The 26,619-nt window shown below is 39.9% G+C and overlaps 1 protein-coding gene across 5 annotated transcripts in view; it reads right to left on the bottom strand.

Moving 5' to 3' along the window:
- celf1 (cugbp, Elav-like family member 1) overlaps positions 1-26,619 on the bottom strand; it is a 55,041-nt gene that overhangs the window by 9,600 nt on the left and 18,822 nt on the right. For 3 of the 5 annotated variants that reach the window (XM_085279247.1, XM_085279237.1, XM_085279263.1), the window contains 9 exons: positions 20,432-20,514; positions 18,133-18,181; positions 17,875-18,009; positions 9,238-9,317; positions 8,696-8,857; positions 8,537-8,606; positions 8,233-8,355; positions 6,287-6,403; positions 4,267-4,452 (listed from right to left, as the gene is read on the bottom strand). In XM_085279247.1, coding sequence (XP_085135373.1) covers positions 4,267-4,452; positions 6,287-6,403; positions 8,233-8,355; positions 8,537-8,606; positions 8,696-8,857; positions 9,238-9,317; positions 17,875-18,009; positions 18,133-18,181; positions 20,432-20,514 — 1,005 coding nt within the window. The remainder of the gene's footprint in view (positions 1-4,266; positions 4,453-6,286; positions 6,404-8,232; positions 8,356-8,536; positions 8,607-8,695; positions 8,858-9,237; positions 9,318-17,874; positions 18,010-18,132; positions 18,182-20,431; positions 20,515-26,619) is intronic. The other 2 variants (XM_085279254.1, XM_085279273.1) reach the window with 1 other exon arrangement.

Genomic DNA, 26,619 nt, shown 5'->3' with positions numbered 1-26,619 from the left:
AGAATCAGCTCCTTGAGCACAAGAAATGACAACATCACAGAGCGCAAGTATGGCGAAGCTCGCGGCTCTTCAACGGGAGATTGAGAGACCAGTGTTGGACTGTAGAACTGCTTTGAAATTCATATGAGCTGTTCGCACTAAAGTATAAACCACCATCACTTCATGCGGATACCCCTTTGGCGCCAGCTGCGGTCTCAAGGCTGGAGCTGAACAATAACACCCTGATAACTACTGTGTTGAGTCTGTTCTTCCCATTCCATGCAAGGCCACCTGGGTTGGCTGGAAGACTGTTTACTTAGCCTGGCAGGGCAAAGGACACTGTCTCAGCTGAACTCTGGACACACACACACATACATATACACTGATATGCACACACTCATCCCCCCTCCCTTTCCAAATGCCTTTGACGCTTATTCCCTTCCGATGCTGACGGTGGATCATGGAGACCAGCGCACGCAGGCTCGGATGTACTGTCTAAATCGGCTGTCTCTCACCCTTTACCCATCCCTGTTGCTTGTCATGTGTTTCTTTGGTGTATTAAGAGGTTTTTCATGTGCAGAGGTGTTTTTTTCTGTTCTCAAACTGATCTCCCTGTTGGAGTTATTTTTTCTCCTTATCTTTCCTCATGTGGTGCATTTTCCATTGTTATACCTCTCTGACCTGTCTTCCCCATGTGATGTTTGTGTAATGTATGTATGGTCGGAGGGTAAGATGGCGCCGCCATTGCGTCCAATAGGTCGGCAGCCTTATGAAATTTCCCCTTGTGGGACTAATAAAGGTATATCAAATCAAATCAAAGTCAAATAATGTTGCTAACTGTTAGTAGGTAAGCAGAGGCACAATGGTGATGCATGGTAACATCTCTGCAGCTAGTTTACTTGTTTACTGTTACATGTTACATTTACCATGTTTAATTACTTCAAAATGATGAAGGAATTAGAGCTGTCAACAAGTATTTTAAATTGCATAACAGTATTAAAAAACAAACGAGAAAAAGTGTAAAATTAAAACAAAAAATCATCCATGAATCATCTTTAGGGGTATTCAAAGGGAGATCATGACTGAGCTGACTGAGCAGAGTATTCCAGACATCCTTCTCCCCAGAAACTGGGTTCTGCTCCTAAGTGCCTGGAGAACCTCTAAGGAGAAATCCAGGAGGCATCCTAAACCAGAGGTCAGAACCACCTCAACTGTCTCCTTTCATCACAAAGGAGCAGGAGCACTACTCTGATGAGCACTCAGCTTGGATATCAGAGTTACTCTCTCTACCGCAAATGCTGAGCACAGCCACCATACAAAATAAACTCATTTTACCCACTTCTGTTCATGACTAGGGATGGGTATCGTTTAGGTTTTATCCGATACCGGTGCCAAATCGGTACTTTTGAAACGGTGCTCAAACCGGTGCTTAAAGAATGGAGAACACAAAATTGGTCCAAAAACCTCTCATGCTCAGCTGTTTTTTGTAAAAAGATAACAATGTTAGCCTTTTCTGCAGCTATGGGGCATATATGGTATCACTCTTGGCTGGAAGCAGTGCTTAAACAATGGAAAAAACACAAACTTTGTCCAAAAACCTCTCATGTTTAGCTGTTTTCCACTTTTTCTTTGGTCATTTTAGCCTTTTTGGCCAGGGTGAAGGGAGTATCTGCCATCAAACAAGAAGACAGCCGCATGTAGCTATGATGATGTTTGCTAGTTCACCTTACATGCATTAATGTAATAACGTGGTTAGCCTACTCAACGTAAATTACACACGAACAACATTTAGCTACTCACGCAGAGAAGAACGGCTGCTGCTGCATCATCCTCATCATTTCTGCTACACTGGCAGGGCTAGGGGCCAGGACTCTCCTCTTGGTGTTTTTGGGGGATGTTGCATAACAGGCAACCCACCCGCAGTAGATGCGCTCGGTGTGAGGTCTCACAGCAAGCTATCAAATACGGCGCATTTCTGGGCTTTTAAAAAAAACGCTATGCGTCGCCAGGTGTTTCATTGGATTTGAGGTGTTACCTCCTTTGACAGTATCACAGTATCAGCTTAAAGCACTTGTTGCTGCTGAGTTTGCATCTTTTGCTGTGAAGTACAGCCAGACTTTTGACCGCTTCGCCTTGGACATTTTTAATCTGTAGCTCTGCTCTAAAAGAACGTACGTACCTGGCCCCGCCTACTATCCTCGGAAACGTAAAGTGATTGGCTAGAAGTGTATCACAGCTCAGGAAAAAAAGCACCGAAATAAAGCACCGAAATGTGCGCTGCTTTTCGGTCTGGTTACTACCGTTTATGTCAGAACCGGTGCCATCATGGTACCGGACACCGGTACCCATCCCTATTCATGACCCTACATAGTCTCTTTTGATCATTTCCCAGATCTGACCAAGGGTGAGGGTTGGAAAGTAGAATAATTTCTTGTAAAAAAAAAAAAGTTGCATAACCAAATGGCACAACATGTGTGTGCATCTTTGTCATTAATAGGGCTGGGCCATATTATACCGTTCACGGTAATACCGGTATAATGTTAGGCAACGATAGGAAAATGAAATATCGCGATAGAATGGGAGTAAAACGCGCATGCGCAGTGCCTTTGTTTTCATACGCACATGGCCGATTGTTGAGTGAAACAGATGAACCAGAATTGGTTTGTAAAAATGGTGCAACTTCAGTGATGTGGAACTTATTTGGTGTTTGTCCGTCAGATACACGACAAAGCACATTTTTTTGCAGAACATGCAAGCGGCCGTCGTTATTGTCGTATTTGTCGGACTAAGATGCTCTTAAATCTGGGAGTAATCTGGGTCCTAAACTCCGTATGCTTCAGGTCAAACAACACTGCAGCATCACTGAGCGTTAAAAACTGTCTAAATTCTTTCATCTTTAATAAAACGATCAGCATTGCTGCTTTACCAGGTGTAACTATAAAGTTTAACTTCCAGGCATCCATGAAAACAAAAGTTATTACATTTAACGGAGTTAGAAGTTAGCAGGAAGCTAGCGGAAGTTAGCTCGCTAGTTTCGCTAGTTACCTAAGCATGATATTGCATGTTCTGACTGAGAGATTTCTGAAAAAAATCAAACGTACAGCTCTGCTATCACTTCCAACATAAATGAAGACAGGAAACTAAACAGCAGTGACGTTTGTAGGGTTACTGAAGTTGGGCTAGCTGGTATATAATGATGTGCTACGTGATCGCTAGCGACACAGCTATATTAGCATAACATAAACAGTGAAGCTGGAGGACGAACACTAACACTTTTCCACTTATAAAAGTTAACGTGAAGGTTCCTGATGGTTAGAGACAAATGCAATCGCATGGCAGGATGCTGTAAACGGACCAAACTTCAGTCAGGAGAACAACTGAGATAATCCATCCACAATACGAGGTTAGTCATTAATATACTGCAACATGGGAATAGAGCAGCTGCCAGAGAATTCAACATTAATGAATCAATGGTACAGAAGTGGAGGAAGCAAGAAGAATGAGTTTAATCAAGTTTGATTTATCTGACTGCTTTGTTTCGCTTAATGTGCCTTATAATCCTGTGCACCTTATGGTCCGAAAAATGCGTACTGCACACTGCAGTTTAATGTTGCAAAGCACCTCTTTTTAACTTCAGTGGATATTATACATGGTTATGCTCAGGATATGTCAGCCCATTTCTACTGGAAATGCCTTTTGGTTAAACTTTCAGCAAGGAATTTGCATTTGCACTGTTACATTTTTATAAAGCTTTAATGTACATAAAAACCAGCTTCTTGTTTAAGTGAAAATAAATGGAAGGTTGTCTTTTTGCACTAGTAATGTTGTGGAGTTGTATTTTGTCTCGCATCAATTATATCGTCGGTTATATCGTTATCGCAAATTTTCAAATATATATCGTGATAAATATTTTTGGCCATATCGCCCTGCTCTAGTCATTAATACAATCCTTTAGAGAGGTTCCAAGTTACATATGGTTTATTCTTGTTGCCTGAGTTATGTTAAATTGTGAGAAAACTGACAGTAGGTTTATCTATTTCATCTAAGGCATATAGGTACGACCTAATTGAAAAAACAGCCTACAACTCATGAGGCTTATTACTGATCAAGCAAAAGCTGGATAAAACTGAATTAAAGAGAAAATACATTAAAACATGCTAATACAGTAGAGCTGCATTCTGTTTTTTAATAGTTACACACTGAACCTCTGTATAAATGCCTTTAATAAGTGTCCACTTCACTCAGTCATTGCATTAGCTAACAAAACTCCCAGCTAACAAAACTCACCTTCCTTTTGGCTGCCTGCAGCTGACACATTCTGCTGGGATAGCATGGTCTGGTTGTAGAGGCTAGGGAGGGTGGCGGCGGCGTACTGTTGAATGCCAGAGTAGGCCTGGCTCAGTGCCTCCATTGTATTTCCTGAGCCATTAGAAAGACTTCCAGAGCCAAGACTGCCATTAAGTGCTGCCATGCCTGCATCAGTTACAAGAAGAAAAAAAGCTGTATGTTCACAGTGGTACAAACTTCAGTAGACTAAGAATCAGAAAAGAGGCCAAAAGGCTGTCACTGTTCAAGATTCAAGAAAACTTTATTTGTCACATGCAAGTTGCCCTGCAGTGAAATGGGACCGACCCCCTCCCCCCGACCTTACATGCACAACACAGACATCACATGGGGAGACAGGTAGGGGACCGGTAGTATTACGGAAAAACACTGAAATACAAAACAATGGGAAAGTCCAAGAGGGAAAAAGGAGACCTCTACTCATGCTGAGCTCCTGGGAGGACAGCATGAGAACAGGAAACAAAAAAACTCCTCTGCACAGAAAGCACATAAATGTCCACAGCACAACATTATAGAGCACGTGACCAGTAACAGGGGTGGGTGGGGGGCGAGGAGTAATCCCAAGCAAACACAGCAGCCATCCTGCCCTGCAGCTATTTTTCCAGCGCTGGGCCCAAACCCGCCGTGTTCTCTAGGAGGGAACAAGCGTCGAAGGCGTTTGGAAAGGGAGGGGGGATGAGTGTGTATCAGTGTATGTGTGTGTCCAGAGTTCAGCTGAGACAGTGTCCTTAGTGTCCTTTACTGTCCAAGTAAACAGTCTTCCAGCCAACCCAGGTGGCCTTGCAGAATGGGAAGAAACAGTCTAAGCACAGTCTGTTATCAGGGTGTTATTGTTCAGCTCCAGCCTTGAGACCGCAGCTGGCGCCAAAGGGGTATCCGCATGAAGTGATGGTGGTTTATACTTTAGTGCGAACAACTTATATGAATTTCAAAGCTGTTCTACAGTCCGACACTGGTCTCTCAATCTCCCGGTGGAGAGCCGCGAGCTTCTCCATGATGTTATCAACCTTACGCTCCGTGATGTTGTCATTCTTGTGCTCAAAGAGCCGATTCCGAGAACTCACAACCGCAGTGAGCTTCTCCAAGATGTAATCCAATTTGCGCTCAGAGGTCTTATTCTGAGTGTTCACGGCAGCCGCAAGCTTCTCCAAGGTCTTAACTGTGCTGCACTCAATGAGCCCATTTTGAGAACTCACGCCTCGTCCCGTCATTTCAATCCCAGCGGGCAGCCTTGGGGGGGTTTGAACAGCCGGTTCCGCTTTCTTAATTCTCAGATAAGCCAGGGCCAACCCAGCTCCGATCAGCCAGAACCCTGTTATCATGGTTCCGAATAGGTAGATATCTTCAGCATCCTTGATCGACAGTCCCGCCAGGCACACGACCCTCCATTCCTGCCACCCATCCATCGTGTATCCGGCAGGGAAAGTACCTCCAGGACACTCAGGCTCACCGAGTTCAGACTTCTCGTTGAGAAAAGGGTGTCAATAGCATTCAGAGACCAGTTGATCAAATCCATAATTCCTCTTTTAGGTTTTAGACACAGACTGTGAGAGAGTGTTCCAGGGAAAAGTAAGTTTTTCCCCCTTTTGGTTTTACAATTGTAATTAATGAGTCAGCCTGAAAAGTAAAAAACAAAACAAAACAACAACAAAACAACCCCCCCCCCCCCCAAATAAAATTATTTATGCAACAGATTTCATGGATTAAGTTGCTCAAGTTAGCAGGAACCACCGAAGGAACCACTGAGCCAACGCACTTGGAACTTATTTACAGTTAGTCCTTCAAGTACAATCCAATCCAACAGGCAGTGATTATTATAAAACAGTTACAAGCCAGATTACAGCCAGAATTAACGTATGAAAACAAAAAGCACAGACAAGCAAATCCTGAAAATGAAGATTTATATCAGACGTACTGCCTCAAATTAATCTATATTTCAGCCTATGCAGATAAGAGTTTTTACCTGCCAAGGAACCTATGTTGAGGCCAGCTCCAGCACTAGCAGCCAGAGACTGCAGGGCCCCTAAAGAAGCCATGGGGTTCGCCGAGGAGTTGCTACTGGAGGTGGGGGAGGAGCCTGCTTGGGAAACATTTACTTTTAATGATATAATAATAGGGGAAATGAACAATTTACCTTGCATCATTAAAAGTACTATAAGAATGGAAAACATCAAAATTAAAAGTAATTTCACAAGTCTAATCACAAGGAAGATTTGACAAAGCCAGGATTTATGTTTTAAGGGTTTTATTAGTTTAGTTTTTATTAGTCGGGCGATCGTGGCTCAAGAGTTGGGAGTTCGCCTTGTAATCGGAAGGTTGCCGGTTCGAGCCCCGGCTTGGACAGTCTCAGTCGTTGTGTCCTTGGGCAAGACACTTCACCCGTTGCCTACTGGTGGTGGTCAGAGGGCCCGGTGGCGCCAGTGTCCGGCAGCCTCGCCTCTGTCAGTGCGCCCCAGGGTGGCTGTGGCTACAATGTAGCTTGCCATCACCAGTGTGTGAATGGGTGGATGACTGGATATGTAAAGCGCTTTGGGGTCCTTAGGGACTAGTAAAGCGCTATATAAATACAGGCCATTTACCATTTTACCATTTAGTCTTACAAGTAATTTAAATGATTTCATTACTACAGTCTGCTATATATTTACCTATGAATCACATCTAGTCAGCTCTGGTTCATGTTATGGTAGATTTAATATCATCATGTGTGTAAACAATACATGTTTCCAGGCAGCCAGGCATTTTACAATAATTTCCATTGGGTCAAAATTACACCCTTGAAGGAAATAAATTGTTACAATGCGTTTTTCTTTTTATTCCCTACACCCAAAAAGTGTATCATGACCCAATTCTATTTTTGGAAAAGTCATGAAATTACGTGGAGTTTTACTTCGACAGCTACATTTTAAAATGCAAAGGGGTCCAAATAAGCCCTTTGCCAAGTCTAGCGTTAAACAAAAGCACTTGCTATAATAAGGTTTGGTTTTTTTGGGGGGGTTCAAGTCTTGCTTTTTTGGTTTTGGTTTTTGTTACATGACAAAGTGTTTCATATACAGTATACGTGTTGGCTGCTTTTCAAGCATATGAAAAAAAAAAGGCATTGGCCCAAATCATCACGATTGTAATAAAATATTTTTAATCAGGTTTTTTTTTTTTTTTTAAACTTAAGTTTGCACACGCCTTTCTTGAATTTTATTGCTCAAAAGCCCAAACATAATCTTATCAAATCTAAGGAGCTTGGAAAGAAAAAAGCATCTTTCCAAGCTCCTTAAACTATGATGACCTGGATGACTGAGAACCTTCACAGATATGATCTTATCAAATTTTACTGGGTTTAGGTGAAGGTCGTTGGCTCCAGTTCTCTAATACTATGCAATACTATACTATACAATGCACCAATACTATACTTCTTGAGGATGAAGTTGTATTTGGACTAATGGACTATTGTTTCTCCTTACCTAATTGAGCAGTTCTTGCATTAGGCCAGTAGTGGAACAGAAATGAATTTGCTGTAAAGCAAATGGGTTTAATATACAGTTTAAATCCTGGTGTTCAGTATTTTACATTATATTAGAGATTACCTGACATTTAATTTCAGGTCCAAGAGCATATAAAGTTTTAAATTCTGTGAAAGTATGTATTTATAGCCATTCTGTGATGGATCCACAGTATTGTTTTATCCGGTTAGCCAATATTCTTTCACCTGTGTCCACTAAGTTTTACAGGGCACAACCTACATACTCAACCTCTGCTGCTCAACCCAAAAATACATTTTTCTTACAAAGGTGGCACCATAAATAGGCTTTCCAGTGATATACGATTCATTTGCAACATTCATTGTCACAACAAAGAAATCAACCAAACTTAAATTTCCTTAGTTTTGTAGTACAGACTCTGTGTTTTGGTTTTTACCTGAGCTTGTTAACGCACTTAGTGGGCTAGTAGATGTCGTCATGGCGCTAGAACCCGTAGGTGTGGCCTGTGTAGCAGTTGCTGCTGCTGCTAAAGCAGCGAGGTTCTGCATAGCATTAAGACCTGACAGACACATGAATAGGCAAGTTTAAGTTCCCCAACAGAGATCATCAGTTATACAGATATAAGGCTGGACTTAACTTTCTCAATAAACAAAGGGATGAATCTAAACTCAAAATAATTAATGAGATTATTATGTAGCCAGTAATATAGCTTTACATTTTTTGGATGTGTGTATATGTACCTGAAACAGGGTGCAGGTTGTTGAGTGCATTCCCTGTGGAGGCAGACTGCTGCAGCAACTGTAAGTAGAGCTAAAGCAAGAAGAAAAATGGAAGATAACATTTAAATTTGTCAATTTGTTTTCTAATGGTTGTTACATTTTGGATAAATATACACTTACTGCTAAGTACTGTGGGCCTAAACTGTTGAGTCCAGTGAGATTACCCCACATGGAAGCAGCACTAAGTTGCTGCATCTGCTGCTGCAGCTGTTGAGCCATGCGCTTCTGCTCCTTGTCCTTCTGAGTGTCTGCGAATTTCACTACAATTGGCGATGAACAACCCTGAACACAAACACAGGAAAACATTGTGCTCATGACAGGTTACTGGTCAAAACTATTAAACTGCATCTTTCAAATTCCAAGTAACGTAACCAAATAGTTAAAAAAAAATCTAGAATAGAATAGAATAATCCTCTAATTGTCCCACAAGGGGAAATTTGGTTGTAACAGCAGCCAGAAAGACACATATACAAACAAACAGGACAGAAACATACACAATTTTTTCTTACATATTTACATCAAGGACAATGGTTAATCGCTTGCTGTGAATAATCATATACTGGGAAACCTTGAAACTATTTATCCAGTGGAAACAACAGAATGCAGATCTTCTAAAATCAAAATCACAGACAAAATTAGTTTTTTTTTAGTTTAAACTTCACCTCCATGGTCTGGGACTGGTGCATGGATTTGATAGCAGACTGGGCCATTTGTCTGGCTGTGAATGTCACAAACGCACAACCTGCAAGAAAGAAACTAAATGTATCAGTTTTGTTAACCTTTCAGTAAGACCACACTTATTTTTAACAAAATTTTTGATACACTTTTCCAGTTTATTGGTGTAAGAGAACTTGGTTTTGATTAAGATTCATTATTCATATTTAACCTCCTAAGACCCGAACTCTTCCACGGCAGCATTTTTAATTTCTCTTTGATATTTGGGCTGATTGGGGCCCGATGAATGTAAAAACAAAGAATTACCAGATTTTTTTTTTACCTTACTTTTGTTTTTAATAAAAATGAGAGCCACGTATGAGGATATTCATTTAAAATTTCGAAAGAACAGTAGCAGCATAATGTCCTCATAAGTAGAGCAAAATTTAGTATTTTGGTCTAAATAACCCAAAATGTGATGTCCACATATGTGGATGCCAGGTCCTAATTTATCTTTATATTTCAATTCAATCAGTAGGTCATCAGTTCCTGGCATTGGATAAAATAGTGATGATATCATCTTGTGGACACATCTGCTTTTCCAGACGATTGTACCGCTAATTGTATTTTTTGTACAATTAGTATTATTGTACCCTACCCTAACCCTAACATTAAGGCTACAGTAAGATTTTCCTGTTTCAGTGCAGCTAACCAAATAATGAAAGAACTGCACTGAAACAGACAGTGAAAGCGGACAGTGTATCTTTTATTTGTTTGTTTTTTTTAAAGTACAAAAGTGATACCTTAGGCTGCTTTTTAGTTGTAGTGTCCTTGTGTTCCACTGAGTTCTGTCACTAGTTACCTTACCTAGGTAATGTAAGTCTATTAGCAGGGACCAACTAACCAAGTCATATCACTTTTTGACTCTAAACATGGTTTAAGAACAGATCTCTATGATGCAAATTATCCTATTTATAGTATTTTCACCTTCTAACATTTTTGTGGTATTCGAAACACATTTTTTCTTCACTTCTATCATGGTTCTTTAAAGCTGTTAAAGAGCAGGGCATTTTACTGAATTGATAATCAATGTTGTCTCTTTAGAATCAAACCTGCAGAGCGAAGAAAAAGTATGAGCTTTCAGCTGTTGAGGGCATCTTCTGGTGGATAAGATCAGTCTTTAATCTTAGTCACTTTTTACGTCATCCCAGTTTAGTTGTCTATAAACCTTTGGACATATAGAACTGCTTGGTTTGCCATTGCACAGAGCTTCCACATTTGGGTTTCAGCCCATACTAGGCATTTACAATACTGTGCCATCCCTATTCTTTTTATTTGCATATGTTTCAGTACATTTATTAAAACATTTTAACATGTTAAAGTTAGTAAGACTATGACCACCTTTATTCCTCAAGTGAGTCTAAATTGTCTTAGACCTGGATGACTTTACCTCTCCTGACCTCTTACATACCATATTGACAATTGAACTGAAATTTTTGGATTTGGATTGAGTCTGATGGAGTTACACTCCATGTGACCCAGTTCTTGTGTAATCTGGCACACAAGAGCCCTTTTCCATATTTGATGAAGCTTCCTTTTGATTGATCTCCAGTAGGGCTGCCACGATTTGTCGACTAGTCACGATTACATCGACTATCAAAATCGTCGACCACTAATTAAAAGTCGACGTGTCGTTTGAAGCTTTGTAAGATCCCAAAAGACGCAGGAATAAGTAGCAGGGTTTAAGAGTGTAATAACGGACTGAAACAGGAGATGGCAGCACTGCATGTACAAGGATGCCAGCTGCCGTTAAACCCCAAAGAAGAAGAAGTAGCTGTGTCCCAGAATTCATAGCGCAGCCCAGCTCAGTTTCCAACAATGGCGGCAGCTAGTTAGTTTTAATATTACTCTTATTATTCTTTCTGGGTCACAAAATAAACGTTTAACATATTTTCAGGCGAGAATGTAGCTGTGTAAACCTCAAATATCTGCTCAGTTTATCAAGACACCACATATTTTCAAAAGCGCTCCGACGTTTTCGGAGACGTCTGTTACCCACTAGCTCGATAGCTAGCCGGGGGCTAGGCTCACTAGCGCCGTGAGAACACCGGACTCCCGGCTAATCGTTTTCAAACCCACCGCGGTCTTTCGCTACTCAGGTTAAACATGATATATAAGTCACTTAGATAACTTAAAAATGTTATTGTTTGGCTTATTTTAGTATTTTATTTGTTCCTGAGTAAATCGGTTTGGCTGAGATTAAAGTTATAGTTTTTACACAGCTGAATAAACATCAAGCAGACAGCTGATTATCAGAAGTGTGAGATGCTCAAGAATTTACTCCGGTGTCCTGTTATATTTTAGATAGCAAGGAGTTTATTAAACTTCACCGAAACAATCTGCAGATTTCATGAAAATTTAATAAACTATCATCTTGTCTTTATTTTTAGTTAGTACAGACCTTAAACACTTAAAGCTGTAAGCTAATGATAGTTATATAAGAGCAGATGCTGCTGGTGCAATAAGCTGTAGTTTTACGTCCAATGGATGATGATCTGATTAGTCGACTAATCGCAAAAATAATCGGTGACTAGTCGACTATCAAAATAATTGTTTGTGGCAGCCTTAATCTCCAGTCAAAGGGCCATCAGGTCCTGTGTCAAACTTCACAGCTTGTTTGAGGCTGGAGCCCAGGCCAACTGTTATAAGGTGACAGCAATAAGTCAGTAAAAAAAAAAAGAAGTTGGGCCTAGCTTTGGGGTCAAATAAATTAAGCCAATTTGTAAGTGCCAAATTATATCTGAGGGTCACCAGATTGTGACTACAAAAAGACTTCCGGTCCTACAGAAGTCTATGGAAAAAAGATTTTCTATCTTGACCTTGGTAAACACTTTGGTCGTGAATAAATGGGCTTAGTCATTTGTTCTGGGTGATACTGAATAAAACAAACTGAGTCTATTGTGTAAATTTTGCTTAGACCATGTTTCAAAATGGCAGATTATCTGTAGAACCGAACGGTTTGGCCTAATGCATTGTCAGTCATTAGCCAATGAGCACATGGTTTCATAGTCAGAGTTGCCCTTCCTTGTTTTTTTTGCAGCGGTGGAAACGCTCATCTCAAGGCTACAAATCGGGACTTGAGAAACCAATTAGCTTTACTTGGCCTCTAATGTACAGTATTTTCCGCACTATAAGGCGCACTTAAAATCCTTTAATTTTCTCAAAAATTGACAGTGCGTCTTATAATCCGGTGCACCTTATGTATGAATTCTGGTTGTGCTTTTACAGACCTCGAAACAATTTTATGTGATACACGGTGCTCAAAAATCTGTCAAAAATATATATTTTTTAATACTTTTTATTTTTTTTTACTTTTTCCAAGTTTATAGAACATACAAACAAAAATAAAAGAAAAAAGGGAAGGAACACAAAAGGAACATAATGAACAGAATCTCTGGGCCAAAGTTTTTTTTTTCCAATAGTCCAAAATACAGTACTCGGCCTCGCACGGCACATCATACCCAAATACTTTCTTCATTGTTACCGCAATACACTAAGATTTGACATTTTTGCACTTCCAAAACACATGAGAATGGTGGCGTTCCAGTCCCCACATAGTCTCCAGCATTGCTAGGGTGTTTTCAGCTGCTTGCTTTTGATATAAGGAGTAATAAAAAACCTAATTACATTTTTCCAACCATATTCTCTCCATTGTCTAGAGCTAGTGGAATTATGCTGTGAGAGACATGTGAATCCCCAATCATCCTCTGACAATTTAAGATGTAGTTCAAATCCCCACTTTTGTTTAATATATAATGTTTCATTCCTATTCAAATTTCGCAGACCATTATATAATTTTGATACAATTTTTGATGGAAGATTTTTATACGCACCTGATATTATTTCTGTTATCTGGCTACCTTCCCTCAGGGCCTTCCTCCTGATTCCTGTATTATAAAAGTGTCTTAATTGGAAACAAGTCTGAATTATCCAGTCCAAACTGTCTGTGTAGTTTGTCGAAATATTTGAATATTTTCCCATCTATTAATGTGCACATTGCCATAATTCCTTTATTAATCCATCCTAAAAATGTACTATCCCATTAGCCACTTAGGAATTTTTGAGAATATGCAGGCCAAACCAACAGTTTGCAGTCTTCTTCAATTCTACACTTCGTCACTATAACCCACCAGAGTTTAATAGTGAATTCAGTAATAGGATTTGCATGTGTAGACTGTATAGTTTCTTCTCCCAATCTTGCTTGTGGTTGACATGATGAACAATAATTTATCTCAATACGTTTCCATTTTGAGGTGTAGTCCGGTGAGCACCAGTATACAATATATCTCAGCTGGGCTGCATATAAGTATTCCTTGAAATTCATGAGGGCGAGTCCAACTAGGAAAAGAAAGAGGAGGAGGGTTTTAAATCTTACTCTTGGCTTTGTCGCTTTCCAAATAAATCTGCTCACTAGTTTATCACTTTTGCCAAATTGTACGTCTGGTATATAGACTGGAGATCCATGACAAGTGGTGCCCATTTAGTCAAATCTTTTTGAATCGCGTTGCTAATCTTGCCATAATTTGCCTCATATAATGTGCCTAATTCACAGATTAGATAGACACCTAAATATTTGATCTTATTTGAGTCCCATTTTAGTTTATATTTCTTTTGAATTGAATCTCTGGGGGAATAGTTCATACAAAGTACGTGAGTCTTTAAGATGTTTAGTTTATACCCTCATTTTTTACCAAAATGTTTAAATACTTTAATCAATTGAGGAAAGGTCATGTCAGGATCCTGTAAGTATATTATTATATCATCACCAAAGAGACCTATTCATTGTTCAACTTTAGAAACTGTAACCCCTTTTAAATGATGGTTTTGATTCTAGATCTGCCAGCTTGTTTCGGATCAATTTCTGTGCTTTTAGGCTTTGGAAGAGCGCTTCGGTTAGCTCCAGTGTCATGTCTTCTATGTCTTCTCAGACCTTCATTATCTTGTTTGATTTCTGATTTCAATGATTCGATACCCTTTAGTAGCTCACCATCTGAATTGCTAGCTATGCTAACGGGGCTCATGCTAGCTTGTCCTGTCACGATGCTAGCATTAGGAAGTGGCTTTATCCTGTCCCTTTGGCATTTTGAGTTCCCTTTGCCTTATTCCGCCACCAGCTTTGTCTTGCCCAGTTGAATTGTCTGTTAACGAGTTTCGGTGTTTTTCTATCAAGATTGTGGGGAGCAGCCACCGAATAGGTCCACTGACTACGTCGTGACACCAGAAACCGCCCAAAAATTTTTAATATGACTTTGGTAAGCTACGAAGCCACACCACTTAGATTGTCGTAGGATTGCGGCTACCGTAGTCAAGAGCCTCACGGAGTTATCTGGGTCCAAAACTCCTTTCGCTTTAGATCCCAAAGTCAAACAATAGTACGGGATCACTGAGAGTTAAAAACGGTGTAAATCAGGGGTTGACAACCCTGGGCACGCGTGCCATCAGGGTTAACTGATGGCACAACCATAGCTGGACAACTTTAATCGCATGGCTGGATGCTGTAAACGGACCAAACTTCGGTCAGGAGAACAACTGAGAATTCATCCACAATACGAGGTTAGTCATTAATATACTGCAACGACATGGGAATAGAGCAGCTGTGAGAGAATTCAACATTAATGAATCAATGTTATGGAAGTAGAGGAAGCAAGAGGAATGAGTTGAGTAAAGTTTGACTTATCTGTCCGTTTTGTTTCACTTAATGTACCTTATAATCCCGTGCACCTTATGTATGAAAACAGACCCATTCATCGGCAGTGCGCCTTATGGTCCGAAAAATACGGTATACGTCTTGCTTAGGCCCACACAAAGTCCTAAAGATCAGGTCCTATAGCTATTAGTACCAGACTATTCTGTAGAAAGCATTATGTAGTCCAGGCTTATTTGTGCTTCCTAGATATGCCTAAGACAGAATAGAGATTCTGCTCTGTGGAATCACCTCGCAATTTAAATTCAGCAAAGGCCTGGGTGATATCAGGAAAATCTAATATTGTAATATTTTTGCATTTTTTATTGCGATTCAAGATATATATCATGAAGTGTTTAAATAACTTCCAAAAACATGTTATTTTCAACCGTATAGTGAATAAAATTGCACTGGTATACTCATTCAAATCGACCATTCAATATTTTTTTCTACTTTGAATACAATAAATCTGAATGAATTGACATGTTTTATTTCAATCATTTTTTAACCCTCAGTTGTACATAGAAGTTTTTTTCCAAATGACAATACTGTGACAGTAACTCTCTTTCTGTGGTCAACATTAGAGCTTCAACAAACTGAAGATCATAACAACAAGAAAGTACATCAAGCAAGAATTCGCAAGACAAAATAAAACGAGTGAAATTAGAAAGGCTCTTTTTTGTGCTTATAACATATAAAAACAGTAAAATTAAAAATGCAATGACCTCATATTACAGAAACAAAAGTCTAGATAGTGACTAAAAGCGACTGACCAGGTATCACAGCTGGTTTATTCAATATTTTCTTTGGTGTGTAGGGAGATGTTGACATGCAACATTTAAAACATTCTTCATTTTGCAGTTGAAGGATAAATGGACTAGACTGATTCCTATATAGCGCGTTTCAACTCTCCCAGAGTACTAGAAGCGCTCTATACAACATGCCACATTCACCCAATCACACCCATTGGCACAAGCACTTCTAAACAGAGTGCTTACGAACTACATTCACACTCCGATGGATGCATCGGAGAGCAACTTGGGGTTAGTATCTTGCCCAAGGATACTTGACACACAGACTGGACGAGCCAGGAATCGAACCACTAACCTTCCGATCAGTAGGTGACCTACCTACCTCCTGAACTACAGCCACCCCCAGTGGATGACTTTTCAGCTGGTGGAATAAATTTATGGCAATGCTACCCTTTGTGGCAATAGTTTTGTGGCATGTTTTACGGCAAATTACTGCATTTTGTTTGGCATCCTCCTTGTTAAATCACAAAACAAAACAGTGAATTACATGCACATAGCTTAATATTGCCATGGGAATTTATAGTTTATGGTTGCAAAAGAACCATTTTAACCAAACCAAAACTCGCAATACATAAAGTATATCTAATACATCGCCTACCCCTAGTTCTGCATGCACTTTCCTTTTTAATAAAGCATTCAGTAGAGCATTAGATCTTGAACAGTTTTCTTGGTTATGCTCCTGGTTCATAATCTGTGCTATGTCCTGTTTAATTTTTGTTATCAGGACACTCTTCTGTCTTTCCTTCTCTAATCTGGCCTAAGAAAACAGCTTTCCCTCCCTGAGCCTGGTCAGGCCAGAGGTTTTTACATGTTAAAGGGGAGTTTTTATTCTGCTCCATACTGCAAGTGCTTGCTCATTGGGGATCGCTGAGTTTTAATTTACAATTCTTTAGTTTACTTACCATTAGGGCTGCCACGATTAGTCAACTAGTCACGATTACGTCGACTATTAAAATCGTCGTCGAGTGATTTAATAGTCGACGCGTCGTTTGAAGCTTTGTAAGATCCCAAAAGACGCAGGAATAAGTAGCAGGATTTAAGAGTGTAATAACAGACTGAAACAGAAGATGGCAGCACTGCATGTACAAGGATGCCAGCTGCCGTTAAACCCCGAAGAAGAAGTAGCTGTGTCCCAGAATTCATAGCGCAGCCCAGCGCAGTTTCCAACAATGGCGGCAGCTAGTTAGTTTTAATATTACTCTTATTATTCTTTCTGGGTCACAAAATAAACGTTTAACATATTTTCAGGCGAGAATGTAGCTGTGTAAACCTCAAATATCTGCTCAGTTTATCAAGACACCACATATTTTCAAAAGCGCTCCGACGTTTTCGGAGACGTCTGTTACCCACTAGCTCGATAGCTAGCCGGGGGCTAGGTCACTAGAGCCGTGAGAACACCGGACTCCCGGCAGATCATTTTCAAACCCACCTCCGTCTTTCACTACTCAGGTTAAACATGATATATAAGTCACTTAGATAACTTAAAAATGTTATTGTTTGGCTTTTTTCAGTATTTTATTTGTTCCTGAGTAAATCGGTTTGGCTGAGATTAAAGTTATAGTTTTTACACAGCTGAATAAACATCAAGCAGACAGCTGATCATCAGAAGTATGAGATGCTCGAGAATTTACTCCGGTGTCCTGTTATATTTTAGATAGCAAGGAGTTTATTAAACTTCACCGAAACAATCTGCAGATTTCATTAAACTTTAATAAGCTACCATCTTGTCTTTATTGTTAGTTAGCACAGACCTTACACACTTAAAGCTGTAAGCTAATGATAGTTATATAAGAGCAGATGCTGCTGGTGCAATAAGCTGTAGTTTTACGTCCAATGGATGATGATCTGATTAGTCGACTAATCGCAAAAATAATCGGTGACTAGTCGACTATCAAAATAATCGTTTGTGGCAGCCCTACTTACCATAAACTATTACAAAAGATGACTACTGGACTTAGTCATTTTCAGCCATATAACAAAGCTGCAGACAGACAAGACACAATATCACACTTCAACCTGTAATTGTGTATAAGCCTGGCAACAGAATAGCAAACGCTGGAAAGCTAAACCTTATCACAAATAAGTCTTACCACGGCTAAGTCCATCAGGGCCTCTGAGTATCCGGCACTCCTCTATCTGTCCATATGGCGAAAACATCAGTCGGATATCATTCTCGTTACACTTCTTGGAGATCATTCCAATAAACAGTTTTCTGTCCTCCACTGCTGTATTAAACATAAGACAACATTAAACTTCTGTGCATTATATCAAGAATTATGGTGCCCTGCAACATTCAACATGCATAAAAGTATGTTTATTAGCAGGTACTTATGCTACAAAATCCTTACCATTGTTTTTCTCACTATCAGCGGGCTTCATCTGGATTGGATGGTGCATCTGAGCAAGACAGTAAATATATATATTATTTCATAAAATACACAACATGTAGAGATACAGAAACGAATATGTTGGTTTCATGTGCCAAGTTATGTAAAATTACTATTGTGTGCTTGTTAGAGATGTTTGGATCCCATTTGACTACAGATACCTGAAAAGCTCCACAAACAGAAAGACCTTTCTCTTTTACATAGATACATATACATACATAGATAATATCGACAAATGGTATATTTTCCTTTAAGACACATGAAACATCTTCAGTGCAGTTATTTACTAAGATATGACATGGCAACGTCCTATTGTATTGTCCCAACAAGTCCTGAATTACATGTTTGCCTACAGATCAGCTCCTTTTGCATCAGCTGGCTGCTGCGATCTGTACCAAGTTTTCTCTACAGTAGGGGGCACTGTCACTACACTACTTCTTACAGAAGAACAGAAAATAAAATAAATAGACAAGGATTGTTTAAAATAAGGAAGTGCATGTTTATGCTGCATTTTTATGTTAAAAGACCTGCTTTTTTTAAAAACATTTTTTCATTAATTTAAAAACAAAACTGAGTGACACTTTCACTATTGATCAAGCATTGACATTTTTCTTAGATTGTTTTTGAAATACTGCATTTTAAGTGGAAAGTCTTTCTGCAACATCACACGGAGGGGGGATTGTACTCCTCAGAAGGTAAATGGCAGGGTGCAGTTGGTCCATTAGTGGAACCTCGGATAGAGGAGGGACAATGCGGTTTTCGTCTTGGTCGCCGAACACTGGACTAGCTCTTTATCCTCTAAGACAGCGCTCTCCAACCTTTTTTGCTCCACGGACCGGTTTATGCCCGACAATATTTTCATGGACCGGCCTTTAAGGTGTCGCGGATAAATACAACAAAATAAAACTAGTACTGGTACCGAAAAAAAGAAGATTTATTCATAACACACGTGAAAAGACCCAGGAAAACCGAGTTAACGATAAAAACGATAACAAAATAACGCTGAAAACCGATAAAAACCCTGAAAACCATACATTTCACACCTGAGCCTCAACTCTCGCGGCCCAGTACCAAACGACCAGTACCCCGAGGCCCTCCAACAAGCACTAGAGTGGTTCCCAGTGTGAATTTGCGGGAATAAAAATCCGCACCTCAAAATCAAAGGCCATGGTCCTCAGCAGCAAAAGAGTGAAGTGCTCAGTCCGGGTCAGGGATGAGTTGCTGCCTGAAGTGGAGGAGTTTATCTCTGCGTTGTGTTTACAAGTGAGAGGAGAGTGAGAGACAGAGATGGACCTGTGGAAGCGTCTGCATTTATACAGACACTGTCGGTCGTGCCAAAGAGGGAGCCGAGTGTAAAAGGGAAGCTCTCAATTTACCAGCCAGTCTGTGTAACCTACCCTCACCTTCCTACTGTCACGAGCTTTGGGTAAAGCCCAAAAGAGGGAGATTGTGCAAATACAACAGCAGAAATTAGTTTCCTTCAAAGAATGGCTGGGCTCTCCTGTAGAGATAGGGAGACGAGTCATTCGAGAGGGGCTCAGAGTAAAACCACTACTCCTCAGGATCGAAAAAAGACAGTTAAGGTGGTTGGGGCATCTGATTAGCATACCCCCTGAGCATCTCCTGGGTGAGGTGTTCGGGGCATATCCCACTCGGAGGAGGCCCCATAGCTGACCGACCCAAACACTAACCCTATCTTAATATCAAGAAAACTAGTTAAGATTTGACAGTGGATAGCTATTTATGTACTTAGCACTTTTAAACCCTCCTTTTATTCTTTCTTAGCCACTTGTTAGTGAATTTGTAGGTTTAATAGTTTCATAGTTCATTGAAAAAAGTATGATTATAAGGATTGCGATTTAAACTGAACCAATCCTGATAAACAGGGGGAGACAGGTTTTTTTCTTGAACTGATATTTTTTTTATCTTCCTTAGTCAATTTGCCGTTTAATTCCTCTAATCTGCAGTTTTACTTTTCTATTTTTCCAGTATTATTGGGAACATCACACCAACTGCTATGCAAAGAATCTGGAGGGTAAATGCTTAGTGCACCTCTGTGGACAACTGCTGAAAAAAATAGAGACGTCACAGAAATCAATAGCCTTTGATGTCTCAAAATGAGTGATTTAATTTCCTTTCAGACAGACAAAATATGCTTAATCTCTATCCACTTTTCTGATGGATAACCAAAAATTCAAGTTCAAGGTTTCAATGTGAACTGCACATGTGATGAAAGGGCAAATCAAGGACTATCACCTACCCCTGGCAGAATCTTCATGTTGTGCAGAGCATTCTGCGCTTCTAAGGCTGATTTGCGGCTATAGTAAGTTACAAAACAGCAACCTGCCAGAGATTGAAAAAGAAAAATCTTACTCAGCTGATTCACATCATACAAAGATCATGTTTTTCCTTTTTTGCTAATTAAAAACAAAGGACATTAACAAAGCAAACCAAAAATAAAATCAATATATTCAATTTCAGAAGATTAGTAGTATAACTGGTTCAATTAATTCAGTCTTTTTTAAAACATAAAAATAAACTAATATTACTCTAGGTTTAGCAAATGTCAGAATAATAATAGTGTTTTGAGGGGTTATTTTGCCACCTCTAGAAAATGCACAGAATGTCACATAACAGAAGAAGCAAAGGATAAAATAATGCCTTGTATTACAATATGCATTAAAAATAACAAATGACAGTGATGTAAACTTTCTTAAACTCCTGTACCTCACAAAGTACAAGGGAAATAACTACTGTTAACACTTCATAAACATTCATAGGCAAGGTGTTGATAAAATTCAGCTCAATAAAGATAACCCTATTATGCACGCATGCATTTTGCAAATAACAATTCTTAACTCATTAATGTGGTCAGTGAAGAATACATGTAACATAATTTAACCTACATGTTCATGGAGCACTTTATTCTATACATGTTAAGCACTTAATCTAATCAGAGATGGAAGCCAGAGCACCACCACCACCCACCCAGCATGGACAGAACTTTTAAACTCCACAAAGAAAGGCCCCTGTTGGGTTTCCAACCAGGAATCTGAATGCTGCAAGGCGACAGTGCGAACCACTCCACCACTGTGCTGCCCATGAGCCGTTTAGAGCCGCACATGATTTTAAAACAACATGGGTTGTGTTTAATTCATCAACGATTATTATTATTCATTCAAATCAGATCCACAATAACACGTATATGCTGTTGATGAAATGATATCTATTCCGTTTACAAAATTAAAAAGTTTCAAGAAAACAGTGGTTTCTTTTTAAGAATTGTTGAGGACTGATTTATAGACAAACATGTGGGATAATACCACAGCAGTAGCTGTACTTTCCATCTTTTTGTCTAACACACAGTGACCATCCATCCATCCATCCATTCGCTTCCGCTTGTCCTTTTCAGGGTCGCGGGGGGCGCTGGAGCCTATCCCAGCTGTCATAGGGCGAGAGGCGGGGTACACCCTGGACAGGTCGCCAGTCTGTCGCAGGGCTAACACACAGGGACAGACAATCACACAGTGACCAAACACATTATATGTTTCATAAAGTACAGGAACTTCTATATGTTAGTAGTTCTCCAAAAGCCACTCGGACTTGTTCCAATTAAGGACAGATTACAAATGTGTGTTGTAGTCCCCATCACTATAATGGCATAGTCTGGTTATTGAAAAACTTTCACGGGAGCTTCTTAGAAACAGTATAGTAATAGAAGAAATTGGAAAACATCTCAGAACCAAACAGTATACCAGGGTGTCCAAACCTTTTGCAAAGAGGGCCCGATGTGGGGAGGAGAGGTGGGGGCTGACCATTCAGCCTGACATTCTACAAACCATTAACATTAAATGCAAATGAATTATTTAATGACATTTTTATTGCAAATGGCATACTTTTCATTTCTTCACACAGAACGCAAATAAATCTTAACTGTTTTACCAAAATCACTATTGAAAACTTTTGAGAAGGTTAAACATATCCTCCAATAAAAATCCATTCACTGAGATTGTAGAATTCATTCTCCTCAAAAGACTTAACAAATAACTTGCCTGCACTAATGTGAAGGGTGACACTGAGATCTCGATTGCATTAAAAAGGCCAGGTCTGGCTCAGAGACAGTGATTTTGATGCACAAGATGTCATGCTGGTGACTTCTTGCTAAAGTTCATAACCAAGAATGTCTTGCCAAACAAGCTTATCAATTTCTTAGAAATGTTCAAATCTCTTGGAACCTGCTTTCATAAAGCTGGTGGTAAAAGTTGAAAAGCAGGAGCTGTTGGTGCCAAATGTGACACTGAGCGTCACACTGTAGCTTGATGAGCTCCACCTGCAGGTGGTCTGGAGCGTCACTGGGGTTCACGGAGAAAGGAGAGGAAAAACCAGCAAAATCCAGGACACGCTGTTGAAACTCCTCAGCGAGAAATTAGATGTCTGCACGATTCTCCTCATACAGGGAGTGCAGAATTATTAGGCAAATGAGTATTTTGTCCACATCATCCTCTTCATGCATGTTGTCTTACTCCAAGCTGTATAAGCTCGAAAGCCTACTACCAATTAAGCATATTAGGTGATGTGCATCTCTGTAATGAGAAGGGGTGTGGTCTAATGACATCAACACCCTATATCAGGTGTGCATAATTATTAGGCAATGTCCTTTCCTTTGGCAAAATGGGTCAAAAGAAGGACTTGACGGGCTCAGAAAAGTCAAAAATAGTGAGATATCTTGCAGAGGGATGCAGCAGTCTCAAAATTGCAAAGCTTCTGAAGCGTGATCATCGAACAATCAAGCGCTTCATTCAAAATAGTCAACAGGGTCGCCAGAAGCGTGTGGAAAAACCAAGGCGCAAAATAACTGCCCATGAACTGAGAAAAGTCAAGCGTGCAGCTGCCAGGATGCCACTTGCCACCAGTTTGGCCATATTTCAGAGCTGCAACATCACTGGAGTGCCCAAAAGCACAAGGTGTGCAATACTCAGAGACATGGCCAAGGTAAGAAAGGCTGAAAGACGACCACCACTGAACAAGACACACAAGCTGAAACGTCAACACTGGGCCAAGAAATATCTCAAGACTGGTTTTTCTAAGGTTTTATGGACTGATGGAATGAGAGTGAGTCTTGATGGGCCAGATGGATGGGCCCGTGGCTGGATTGGTAAAGGGCAGAGAGCTCCAGTCCCACTCAGACGCCAGCAAGGTGGAGGTGGAGTACTGGTTTGGGCTGGTATCATCAAAGATGAGCTTGTGGGGCCTTTTCGGGTTGAGGATGGAGTCAAGCTCAACTCCCAGTCCTACTGCCAGTTTCTGGAAGACACCTTCTTCAAGCAGTGGTACAGGAAGAAGTCTGCATCCTTCAAGAAAAACATGATTTTCATGCAGGACAATGCTCCATCACACGCGTCCAAGTACTCCACAGCGTGGCTGCAAGAAAGGGTATAAAAGAAGAAAAACTAATGACATGGCCTCCTTGTTCACCTGATCTGGACCCCATTGAGAACCTGTGGTCCATCATCAAATGTGAGATTTACAAGGAGGGAAAACAGTACACCTCTCTGAACAGTGTCTGGGAGGCTGTGGTTGCTGCTGCACGCAATGTTGATGGTGAACAGATCAAAACACTGACAGAATCCATGGATGGCAGGCTTTTGAGTGTCCTTGCAAAGAAAGGTGGCTATATTGGTCGCTGATTTGTTTTTGTTTTGTTTTTGAATGTCAGAAATGTATATTTGTGAATGTGGAGATGTTATATTGGTGTCACTGGTAAAATAAATAATTGAAATGGGTATATATTTGTTTTTTGTTAAGTTGCCTAATAATTATGCACAGTAATAGTCACCTGCACACACAGATATCCCCCTAAAATAGCTAAAACTAAAAACAAACTAAAAACTACTTCCAAAAACATTCAGCTTTGATATTAATGAGTTTTTTGGGTTCATTGAGAACATGGTTGTTGTTCAATAATAACATTATTCCTCAAAGATACAACTTGCCTAATAATTCTGCACTCCCTGTATGCACACTGATATTCGCCTGTGGAAAACTGGTGATTTTTATTTCCTATAGCAATGCGAAATTTGCAGTATTGGGCTGCATTTGTGACACAGTCAAGTTAGCTATCATTTGTGAGCCGCAGTGAGGCCAGCCGCCTCCTGTCCACCATATAAATTTTCTTGCACTTTTACAACTGCACCGATTCTCCTTCATTGCTGATCGCAAATGTAAGCTTGCGCAGACATAAAAACAAACATTGCACTGAAAGAGCCTGATTGCATCATATTCAAAAATTCATTAAAAGTCACCCTTAACAGTTGATGTGAAACTTTCAGATTTTTTCTCTCCTCTGGGCCAAGTTTCATCTCAAACTGCTTTCAGGTTTCACGTGTGCTCAAATTTAAAAACTTCAAAGGAATGTGATAACGTCCTGTTAGAAATGTTAGAAAATTATAACATCACATACAAATTTTATTAAAATTCATCTGTGACTGTAAACTAGGGATGGACTGATCCGATATTACGTATCGGTCCACTACTGACCTAAATGACTGGATCGGATATCGGAGAGAAATTCAAAATTTAATCCGATCCATTAAATATCACAAAAGCACCTCACAAAACTTGTCACAACATGACTTAACTTCGTTCATACCCTTACCACGTCGGAGCAGTGTGCGTCACGTGATAGAGCGGCTGCGCGAGACCTCTCGGCGGTCTGGTTGAAGCCTCACTACCAACCCGGCATTTCATCTCCGAGAAAGTGATCCCACAGAGAAGTAAAGCAAGTGTGTAAGTTCATCCCTGAGTGTTTGTAAAGCATTCCTGCATTAAGCTTAACAACCGATATCTCTCTCTCCTGCTGCTACTTCAATCATGAAACTGATCAATGATCAGCTGATCGGCTTTTCTCTTGTTTGTTTTTGGCCCACTTTGCACCAGAAAGAGGAAACCAGCAGCTGAACAACAGCAGCACGTTTAAGCTTGATCAGCTGTTGTTAGAATGTATTCGAGGATCTTTTTCTACAGCTGACGCTGGTAACTGTGCAGGGGCGGAGCTAGCAAAGTTTAGCCAGGGGGGCCGATAGGGCATTAACAGGGAAAAGGGGGCACAAAGACATACTTTTCTTTCTTATTCTCATTTAAAATGTTGAGCTTTTAATAAATAATTATCTGAATCTTACACCCAAAGTTTTAATTTGATGTAAAATGTATAGAAGTCCATTACTGTATATAGTAACTGTTAAGTCTAATATACCCTAGTAAGCTATAGTACTTTTTCCTTTGGGAAGGTACCATCTGTGCAGTCTGCAGTTCTGTTGAAGAAAGATGTTGAATCTATTTAATTATTGTAGAAAAATAATTGATTTCTGTGCATTTTTAAAAAAAAATTATTTAATTTATTTATTTTTTTACACACGTACATTAAATTAAAGTTGATTACGTCATCACGAGGCGGAGGGTGGTTCCCTTTTTTTTTTTTGCTGGGAGTTGGCAGCCCTATTAGTTAGGTTGTTTGATATTTCTGCTAAGTACTCTTTAAAATACCAGAATAGGGAGGATGGTGCAGGTTTAAGTTTATTAGATCAGTGTTGCTGAACTATGAAATATTTTGGGTGCAGTGTATTTTTTGCATACAGGTATAACAGAATAGCTTTAGTGTTGTTGTTTATTTAAACTTGAGTGTAAACTTATACAAAATGCAGCAACATATTAAAAACAGTTTTATTGATTAAAAATACACTATATCGGATTCATATCGGTATCGGCAGATATCCAAATTTATGATATTGTAACGTGCCATCTCTACTGTAAACATGAAATTGTCAGTGGACTACTCCTCTGGGTTACCTTCTCTACACGTGTGCCAGCTTTCATCACAAAATGCTGCAAGATTCCAGAGAAATTAAATTCAACAAGGTTATTTTAATAAACAAAACTTTACAAAAACAAAAATTCTATCTTGGATAGCTGACATGAAATTCTCCATAAATTCCACTCCTCCACAACTCACACTACATGTCTACAACGTTTCAGCTCCAACCATTGCAAATATTTCTCTTTTTCACCTTTATTGGAAAGTGTAGTCAAGACAGACAGCCTTGGAAAACAGCTCACGTGTCCATTAGTTTTAAAGGGCTGGATTAACCTAATCGATTTCTTAGTTAGAGTGGGTGCAACTGCCATTGCCCCAGCAGAAACAGTATTGAAGTCTATCCCAGTTTCCTATCACCCGGCCGTGGATCTCTAGGAACTTGAAGAAACTGGTCAGCTTGACTCCATGGCAGTTACATTGGGTCCAGAGTCTAAAAGAGCAGCTGCCGAGGAAAATAAATAAATAAATGAATAAATAATCCAGCTAGCCTCCATCTTCAACAGGTACAACATCCTGGACAAGCAAGAATTCCCTCCACTTGCAACGGACCTCCTCCTATGCTCTCACTCGTAACCATC

Source organism: Mchenga conophoros, linkage group LG1 (assembly GCF_057382185.1).
Source record: "Mchenga conophoros isolate Kocher_MC1m ecotype Shallow Benthic linkage group LG1, M_conophoros_male_GT1.1, whole genome shotgun sequence".
NCBI lineage: Eukaryota > Metazoa > Chordata > Actinopteri > Cichliformes > Cichlidae > Mchenga > Mchenga conophoros.
Note: the sequence above shows the minus strand (reverse complement) of the source record. Positions and strands in the feature narration are given on the sequence as shown.